The 9,963-nt window shown below is 40.2% G+C and overlaps 1 protein-coding gene across 2 annotated transcripts; it reads left to right on the forward strand.

Annotated features, from left to right (window-relative positions):
- The first annotated feature begins 931 nt into the window (after positions 1 to 931).
- LOC102228827 (solute carrier family 23 member 1-like) lies at positions 932 to 8,071 on the forward strand. 2 transcript variants are annotated; one of them, XM_005805646.2, is made up of 12 exons: positions 932 to 1,404; positions 2,035 to 2,181; positions 3,440 to 3,597; positions 3,950 to 4,109; positions 4,581 to 4,762; positions 4,943 to 5,063; positions 5,156 to 5,312; positions 5,410 to 5,663; positions 5,749 to 5,913; positions 6,112 to 6,220; positions 6,361 to 6,456; positions 7,644 to 8,071. In XM_005805646.2, exons 1-12 carry the CDS (start codon positions 1,357 to 1,359, stop codon positions 7,865 to 7,867), a joined length of 1,821 nt encoding a protein of 606 aa, XP_005805703.1. In that variant the 5' UTR covers positions 932 to 1,356; the 3' UTR covers positions 7,868 to 8,071. The 2 variants fall into 2 exon arrangements, with proteins under 2 accessions (XP_005805703.1, XP_023203018.1); XM_023347250.1 differs by lacking the exons at positions 932 to 1,404; positions 2,035 to 2,181 and having other exon boundaries at positions 3,514 to 3,597; positions 3,966 to 4,109.
- Positions 8,072 to 9,963: the final 1,892 nt, after the last annotated feature.

The raw sequence follows: 9,963 nt of genomic DNA on the forward strand, positions 1-9,963 counted from the left end.
TAATGACTCTCAACATGCAGGATCAACAAGAATTTTGTAAGTAAAAACACAACTATAGGTGGGCTAATGTGAGCAGAGAATGCTGCCAGGCACTCAGTAGTGTAGGTGTCACAAGTGTGTTGCTGCACGTCTGCCCGAATAAATCATGTCACTCTGACCTGCTCTTAGCCCGTGGTATTCTGTCTTCCACTGTTGTTAACTCAGATCAGGGAGAAAAGGTGAGTGTGCACGACTCCCCCGTGGACTGCACTGAAATATGCTTCAGAAAACATCCAGGCGTCGGATTTTTGACCTGAAGTTTACCCAAGTGCCCACAGGAAGTTGCCGAGAGCATAGATCTGCGATTTAAACACGCAATGTCCTACAAAGAAAAGTGTTCTGCCTGTTTTGGAAGGTTTTACATTTTTATGTTGCATCCATAGAAGCAGGTCTGATCAATCTGAGGTTACTCAAAGGAATTCATGTTCAGCTCCCCAGAATGTATATGTTATAAAATCACCTTTTACAGCAATTAAAACTAAAAAGAATTGAACTGTTGTCTTATTGATTTTTTGTTTTCAGCATGATGCTGCCACCACAATGTGTTACCATGGGGACGGTGGCTTCAGGGTGATGTTTGGGCTCACCGTATCTGATTAGTTTTAATCAGATCCGAATGTGATTAAAACTAATCTGTGTTGTAGCTGTGCCTCATTTTCCTCTAACAACTTATCAGCGGTCATAAAACAGACTCAAGAATCTGTCTTGCGAATTTGACAGGGTTGTAAAATGAGTAACAGTTTAGCTCCAAGATAAAAAAAAAACATAACCTGGGATCATTCCAACATAAGTTCCAGTTAAAAAACAACTTTACAGCTCTCGGTGATATCAAAATCCTCCCCCGCCCCCCGTTGACTCACAAGCGTATAAACCTCATGCTGTCAAAGGTTACCACAGGTGTTTTACGTTATCTCTTTGCAGAAAAGCAAAACAAATCCCGCAGTTTTTGAGGTTTGAAGTCGAATGCTTAGATTTAACATTTATTTTCAGATGGTTCCACGTTTAAACTTGCTTTTACGTTACATACCTCGGTGTTTCATGCTGTGTTTGGAATGGGAACGCCGTCCCTCCCTGTGAATTGGTAGGAGATAAGGAAGGTGAGAGACTTGCACCGGTTTGTCCCTCTGAGATCATGTAGCTGAGGTGGATCTGTTAATGATTTTTGAGGATCTGTGGTCAGTGTGTGTTTTTCCTGGGATGCGAGCACGCTAATTAACACCTGGGGAATGGTGTAGAACAGAAGGGACACTCTCTTTTCACAGAATCACTTTATTGACTACGTCCTCCAACAGTTTTTGGCTTAATGGTACGATTGCAATGGATTCAGTGAAGAAAAGCAAAGGACATGACAACCTGGCATTTGATGTGAGTACAATTACTACTTCACGTAAAACCCAAGAGGTTTTGTTCACATGTATGTATGTAGTTTTTCATATGTGTTTGTGAGCATATCTTTACAAAGATGAAGATTTATATCTCCATAGATGTTATATTTACCTCTTCAAGGAAACTTTAGTGATGCAAAAGCTTCAGAAATGTATTATGCTCTATGTTCAGAATCTACAAGGATTTATTGAGTCAAATAGTCTACTTTTTAAAGTTTTTTTTTTTCAACTTTAAAAACAACTTATTCACTCCTTTAAACTTATTGAAAGAGGCATCACTGAATTCGGTCGCGCATAATAACGGGAACGTACATCTGCAGGATTTGCCCGTTTTTGTCAGGTCATGGAAACGTAACGTGCTGTCGTGACAAATTTAGGGCAGATATCCGTAAACGTGTGTATATGTACGAGTCTCCAAGTAAGCTTTGACGCTTGTTTGTGTTAAAAAATAATAATAAAAAATCGACAGTAATGTAGATTTAGTGCAGAGTCGACAGGTGAGTAATCGTTTGACTTGGTTAAAAGTGATTCATTGTCATTTCTTAGTCTTCACAATTTATTCTGCTTGCTTGCTTTGTTTTGTTTTTGTTTTGGGGATGTTGCACTACAGTTGCAGGAGCAAATCCATGATCAGCTTGAGACAAAGGTGGATAACCCCAGCTGGAGCAACTGTGTGGCAGAGGAGGACAGAAACAAACCAACCTACTGTGTGACTGATGTCCCTCCTTGGTACCTTTGCATTTTCTTGGCTGTTCAGGTGGGGCACCATAGACAACCAATCTCACTGTATATATATATATATAAAAAAATCTGATCAGTTATAACTTAAATAGGTCAAATTAATTATTTCTACAACAAACACTTGGGATGTGTAACAGTTCACAAAGAGGTGGAAAGGAATTTACCCCTAATACTTGCTAGTGTCTCCTCATCATTGATTAAGTAAATTAAATAACAAGTCCACTTTTAAGCTACACACTATATACTGTCTAACTAAACTGGAACATGAGATGGTTTTTTTTTTCTATCGGAATCAATTTAATTAAATCCCTAAAACGTATCAACAGTCTGATGTCCAGTGGAAGATTGATTATGAGGGTTCAATTTCAAGGTTTAAGACAATTTAGGACAGCAGTAAAGGGCAGGGGATGCTGACAAAGAAAACTGTTTTATGCAGCAAACCCTGAACTTGAATCGCATTAGAAAATTCTCTCGGGACAAACAGATCCCATATGGTGCTGGTTGATGCCACAACCAAATTCTTCCCACTCATGTTATAACAAAGTGTGTAAACCCCCCCCCCCCAAAACAGCGTAGTTTAGCTATTAACTCTGGTTGGCAGTTTACAATAGCAGTTAATGAAAATTAAGGTAAATCAGCTACTAACCTTCTTCTTGTGGAGTGAACTATTTACTGGAAAATAGTCTCGTTTTCAGTCAGCGATGAGCTCCAGGTCAGTTCAGCTATTCATCAATTCAATGCAATCTACTCAGGGATTTAAAGCAAAGATGAAAACATTGACTCATGCATGCTATTCCTTTCTATACTTTTATTTTTGAGGAACAGCAATTTAGAAAATACCTGGTAACCAAAGTGGTTGGATGTGGTTAGGCGACGCTCATAACAAACCGCAAGCTGGTGTTTGCTGGCTTTGGCGGAACAAATTGTGAAGATAAAGACGGGAAGATCCATAATAATTACAGATTTGAATAAAGAAGAAGCATAAATGTCAACAGGCTACTTGGACAGAGGCTCAGAAAACAGTAGCAGAGTGATTTCTCATGAACTGAATGTATTTAGGCTAGGGAGGTTCGTTACGTGGTTGCTAGGCGAGATGAATGCATGACGGGAAAAGGACGGAGGGCAGCAGGTGTGTCAAGCTAAAATACGCTTGGAGGAAAAATGAAAAACGTAGACAGTGGAAAGCTAGCCTTGATATTTATTGAAAACCAACTCGATGTTTGGCTCTGTTTGCGTGTCACGTTTGTAAAAGGGCATGTTTATCTCCTCCACAGCACTACCTGACAGCATTTGGTGGGATCATTTCCATCCCCCTCATCCTCTCCGAGGGTCTGTGTCTGCAGCATGACACCCTGACCCAGGGGCTTCTGATCAACACCATATTCTTTGTTTCGGGCCTCTGCACCGTTCTGCAGGTCACCTTTGGTGTCAGGTGAGAACTCCTGGTTTGGGAGGGAAAAGGTCCAAAGTGTTCGAACATTTTGTAGTTAAATTGCAGCTCATCTGCATCTGTTTTTGTCCAGATGGCGTAAGCCTGTAAGTTTGCAATAGAATGAGTTTATGCCAAAGATAGTTAAAGGTCCATGCTAAGCAGGACAACAGTGTGCTGACCCACTTTTTAATAAACTAAATGCAAATTTTCCTAAAAAAATAAAATCCATAAGTTGGAAATGATTTAAGTTGGAAATGACACCTTGTTCTTTTGTAGTGTTGTGACCTATTTGACTTTTACTGCAGGCTGCATTGCTTTTCATTTGTTTTTGTTTTCTTCGTCAAACTTGGAGACTTCCCATCCTGCAGGGAGGCACGTTTGCCTTGGTGACTCCAGCCATGGCCGTGTTATCGATGCCAGAGTGGAAGTGCCCGGCTTGGACGCAGAATGCCAGTTTGGTCAACACCTCCTCCCCTGCTTTTATCGAAGAGTGGCAGGGCCGCATGAGAACAGTGAGCCAACGCCAACAATTTCATTCTCTAACACAGAAACGCCGCCTGCTTAGCTGGCAATTTATGCATTTAGAATACAGTATTTCCAAGTCTAGTCACAGATTCTCTCAGTAACATATTTTGATGCAACCAACTCCGTTGCAGGTGGATTTTATTTACTAGCAGGGGATTAAATGCATGTGCACACCACACTTTTCAGAATTGCACTGCAAAGCTATTTAAAAATCATTCTTTTCCTCCACCTTCATAATGATGTGCTGCTCTGTGTCGGTCTGTCACATCAGTCTAAATGAAATATGATTACTTTTGTGGGTTTAAACTGACAAAATGTGAAAACAAAGCAAGAAAGACGAGTACTCTTTCGTGGCACTGAATATGTTGCCGGTTCTGGGGAACTATAACAAGTCGTGGCCATTATTAAGAGTGAAACATCAGCGCTCATGCTTCTGGTTCTTGTGTTTCTGTCCACAGCTGCAGGGCTCTATCATGGTGGCCTCTGTCCTCCAGATTCTTGTTGGTTTCTCTGGCCTCATCGGGTTCCTCATGCGCTTCATTGGCCCCCTAACCATTGCCCCCACTGTGTCTCTGATAGGCCTGGCTCTGTTTGACTCGGCTGGAGTAAAAGCTGGCAGCCACTGGGGCATTTCTGCTTTGTAAGTAGCTCCTCGCAAAGGACGCCGATAAGCTCCAGTTTTAATTCAAGAGCTCGGATTTTAAAAACAGAATATGACATCTCTCTTCAAGATGTGTGTTTGCTACTTAGAGCAGCATCTGCTTGTCTCGGGACTGGTTTTTAGTTTGAATGTTACTCTGTTCCTTTGTCGTACTCACAGGACGACGGGGTTGATCATTGTGTTCTCTCAGTACCTCCGTCTCATACCGATTCCCGTTCCCTCGTGCTGCAAAACCAAGAAAAGGAAAACCTCAAAGTTTTACATCTTCCAAACCATGCCCGTATGATGTCTTCTGCTGTGGTTTGCGTGTCGTTTGAAGCTAAAATGTCGACATCTGAGCTCTTATCCATACTAATTTTGGATGTCAATTAGATTCTGCTGGGCATCGCCATCTCGTGGCTTGTCTGTTATCTCCTCACCATATTTGATGTCCTGCCGTCTGGTTCTGCTCACTACGGCTACCTGGCCCGCACTGATGTGAAGGGAAATGTGGTGAGCAAGGCTTCTTGGTTCACACTGCCATACCCCGGTGCGTAGGTTTACTAACAAAAAAACCCCACACAGTTTGATCGGTCGATTGATTTAAAAGACCAATTCAGTGATCAGCAGTTTGACTTGTCGTTCAGGCAGGTGGGGGGTTCCAACTGTGAACCTGGCAGCTGTGGTTGGGATCCTGGCTGGAATAATCTGCTCCATGGCAGAGTCTGTGGGCGACTACCATGCCTGCGCCAGGTTGTCAGGGGCCCCTCCTCCGCCGAAGCACGCCATCAGCAGGGGCATCGGCGTGGAAGGGATCGGCTCTTTACTGGCGGGGGCCTTCGGGACGGGCAACGGCACCACGTCTTTCAGCGAGAACGTGGCGGCTCTCGGTATCACCAGGGTAAGTGCAAAAAAAACAAACCAAAAAAAAAAACGCTGATTGGGTGCTTTTGCAAAGTAGTTTTAAAATAATCCCCTGATGGCAGGTGGGTAGTCGGACTGTGATTCTCCTGAGTGGATTTCTCATGATTCTGATGGGAGTGGTGGGCAAAATTGGAGCCATCTTCACCACCATTCCCACTCCTGTCATCGGAGGGATGTTTCTGATCATGTTTGGTGTCATATGTGCTGCTGGGATTTCCAATTTGCAGGTGAATAGACAAGTCTGTATATACACATATATATATATATATATATATATATATATATATATATATATATATATATATATATATATATATATATATATATATATATATATATATTTTTTTTTTTTTTTTGTTGCTGACAAATTTCTCCAATCGTGGCGGGGTTTTTTTCTTTTTTTGGTAATCCTTCGTTTTGGACAGTTTACAGACATGAATTCTTCTCGGAATATCTTTGTGTTTGGGTTCTCGATGTTTTCGGCACTTGTCATCCCAAACTGGATCATGAAGAATCCCGGCGTTCTAGAGACAGGTACTGTTCATGCGCTGCTGCTTTAACCTTGGATTACGATGCGGCTCGCTGTTTCTGCTTTCAGCAGGGAAACAGTGAGCAGGTTTTTCCCAAAAGCAAGCTGTTATTTCACTGTCATGTCTTCTGTGCGTATGACTCAGGTGTCAAAGAGGTGGACCAAGTTCTGCATGTATTGTTCACCACCCATATGTTTGTAGGAGGGTTCCTCGGCTGCTTCTTAGATAACACGATTCCTGGTAAGCTGAGGTGGAGAGCTGTTGCTGAGTTACAATGACTTTCTTTCTTTCTTTGATTTTCAGCACTGATACATTCAATCACAATGAGAGAGCAAAGCTCTAATGGAGAAAGCGTAGGTTGCCTCATTGCTATTGCTTAGCGTAATAATGGTTTTTTCCCCCACATATTCTCACATTACTACAAATCTCTTTGTATTTTTTAAGGGTTTTATGTAATGAATCAACACAAAGTACTGCATAATACAGAAATGAAACAATGAAAGAAAAAAGAGATAGAAATAAGTTTTTTTTACAAAAATCAAAAAATCTGAAAAGTGGGACATTCAGTGCCCATTGGCAAATATTTAGCAGCCCCAATTTTTAATTTTTTTTTTTTTTTTTTGCGATAAGTCTATTGGGATATGACTCTATCGGTTTTATACATGGAAACTTATTTTTTTCCACCGTTCCTTCCAAAACGGCTCAAAAAGGTATGGAGGGCATCAGCACATTCAAGTATTATGATCTTGACCTTTGTCTTGGTCATTCTAACACATAAATATGCCTTGATCTAACTAATTAACTATAGTTGAGGATTATTGTCCGATTGATAGGTGAACCATTTCCCTTCATCCATCTGATCATCATATCTGATCATCTTTTGAGCTTCTGCTAAAAAAAGAAAGAAAAAAAAAAAACTTCCAGCGCATTATGCTCCCACCACCGTGTTTTACTTTGGGGATAACTAGAGAAGTGTTTGTTTTCCACCAAATAGATATTCTATTTGTGCAACTCCTCCATATCTACTAATTCAGTTCCTTCTGAAGGCACTTACTTGTGATGGATTTCATTTAGGGGTGTTTAGGGGCATGCCACACATTTCAAATTTTCTTTAGCAAAAAATAAAAAGAAAGAAAGAAATTAAACCCAATTATGACTTTTCTTCATCTTTACAACTGCATGCTGCTTTGTGTTAATGTATCACACACATTCACATAAAACACACTGAGATTTGAAGTTTGGGGTGTATATATATATATATATATATATATATATATATTATTTATTTTTTTTTTTTTCAATATTCTGATTAAGATTGCTTGACTAGAATTCATTCCCACCGCACATCGTATACTTTTAGTGCTACTGAAATCATCAACGTAAAACTGTAAGCCACTCTGCATAAGCATATATTTCACCTCATTCAGGGACCAAGCGTGAACGTGGCATTCTCACCTGGAACGCAGGACATCCCGAAGACTCCAGTAACGACTTGGCGTCAGAAGAGGTTTACAGTCTCCCGTTTGGGATAACTACGTGCCTTCAAAAGCAGTCCTGGGTCCGCTACATCCCCTTTTGCCCACCGAACGAACCTGAGTCAGGGGACGGCATGCCACAGAGCGAGGGGACTGAGCAAATGACAAGAGTTTAAACTTTAAAAAAAAATTTTAAAAATCATGGTTTTAAAATAATAATAAAAAAAACATTTTAATTTGAAATAATTCATGTGGTTTCACTTTTCATTGAGCATTGATTGTTGTGTATACATATGCAGTATATTACAATTATAACACCTTTGATTGATTGTAAATTGCTGTTGATGTCGTTCTGAGTAAAATCGTGAATGGTGTCCTTATTGCGTTTAAGTTAAAATGTCCAGAAACCATCACAGTGTTTATTTTTGAAGAAATGACAGCTTGATAATGTTTCTGTTCCACATGGAGCAGATGTGACAGCCTCTGTCAACACTTTAAAAAAAAAAAAAGTGAACTACTGATTGATTAAAGTGTTAAAGTGATGCGCCATTTTTTCATTTTCCTTCAAATAAGTCATGGTGCTGAAACAGAACAGCATAACAGGGTGCTCCTCCGTTTCCCCTTGGAAAGGAAATTAAATACGGCCTGAGGATATATTTATTATCACACATCCTCATCTCCACATACAGACAGCTGCTAAAAAAACCTAAAGCAGCAGCATCAGCGCTCGAAATGTCATTGTATTTCCTCTGCAAACACAGATAACACATCATCTCCATCTCTGCTGTTTACCTTCCACACTGTCAGCTCTTTGTCTCTGCTTTCATTTCCTCTGTCTAAATGAACATCATCTCCCATCTGACAGGCAGGTGGGAGATGGTGTAGTGTTTGGACCAGAGGCCATGCACATCCCCTGAGGGTGTGTTTTGACTATTGGTCAGTGGTTCACTGCCCACTCTATAATGTTATTTCTGGATCATGTGGTACCACCGGGGAACTGCAGATGTGTCTGCATACAGTACCTTGCAAAAACGTTGACATCGCTTAAAGTTGTTCATATTTTATTATCTTGTTAACACAAACTTTCCTTTCTTTTTTTTTTTTTTTTTTTTATCGGGATCTCACACGATGGATAGCTATGAAATGTCACTTTACGCTACAACTACGACCAGAACATACAACGGCGCACTTTACATCTAAACATGTTCCTATTTAAAAATGGTTCTGGTACAAAAGCACCTTTTTGTATTCAAAGGTTCCGAATACAAAAACACAACATATTTCAGATTAAAAAGGAAATAAAGGTCAAAAAAACAACCATTTTTTTATTATATCCATTTCACAATTTTACGGTGATCTATCATCCTAACAACATACAATGTATTTTATGGTTGTAATGTGTCCAGATGTGACCAAATGTAAGGAGCGAGAATCATTTCGTAACGAGCTTCATATCTCAGTGAGAACATTTTACAGCATATAAAATTGTGCCTGCTGATGTTCTGGAAACAGGATTCTCAGCAGGGTTTTACGTAACACTCGACTATTTGCATTTCAAATGAAAGAGATGAAGAAAGTGAGTCCTGCTAATCTGGGAGAGCTTTAATTTATTATATCACAAATGGTCTTTCTGCCTGAAACAGGAACTGATTTTATTTTTCTCGTTCAGCCTCCGCATTCTATTCACTCCCTTGCTGGCTTTGAAGCCCTGAGACAGACCAGTTGTGGACAGGCAAAAACAACAACAAATACCAGTCATATCTGTTTGGCAAAAAAGGCAGAGTGTTGAATCATCCGCGGGAACCACATTGCACTCTAATGAGCCACACAACTCTAATTAAACTCTGCAAACAGCAACCAGGACATGAAAGTAATCATATTCTGTCTTATTTATGATCTGTGTAAATGCTGATGTGGCAGATTTGTATTTGAAAACTCCCATCCGCCTGGAGAAGCACTGTACTGGCCTCATAATACTTTCAAGAGCTGGCATTTTATTATTCATGCATTTTTGTTCCTGTTTTTCATTTACAGGTCACAGAAGACCAAACGTTTTGTAGCATTAATATGAAGAAAAGGTTTTAAGTAAACGTTTTCCCAGACGCATCTATCGTTGTGGAATTTAAAGCTGATATTTGGGACTCTTGTGATACTGCAGTTTGCAGGTGAAACTCTCCACTGTTGCAGATATTTACTCCTGTTGTCCACAAGAGGTCATAAGGGATCCTTTAAACCGCTGGTATATCAGTCCCAGTAATATTATGTCTCCAGC

Source organism: Xiphophorus maculatus, chromosome 15, assembly GCF_002775205.1.
Source record: "Xiphophorus maculatus strain JP 163 A chromosome 15, X_maculatus-5.0-male, whole genome shotgun sequence".
Taxonomy (NCBI): domain Eukaryota; kingdom Metazoa; phylum Chordata; class Actinopteri; order Cyprinodontiformes; family Poeciliidae; genus Xiphophorus; species Xiphophorus maculatus.

Coding starts and splice junctions, on each gene's coding strand:
- LOC102228827 (XM_005805646.2), top strand. CDS start 1,357: ATGGATTCAGTGAAGAAAAGCAAAGGACATGACAACCTGGCATTTGAT. Junction 3,598..3,949: donor CAGGTCACCTTTGGTGTCAG/GTGAGAACTCCT, acceptor TCAAACTTGGAG/ACTTCCCATCCTGCAGGGAG. Junction 5,313..5,409: donor GTTCACACTGCCATACCCCG/GTGCGTAGGTTT, acceptor CTTGTCGTTCAG/GCAGGTGGGGGGTTCCAACT.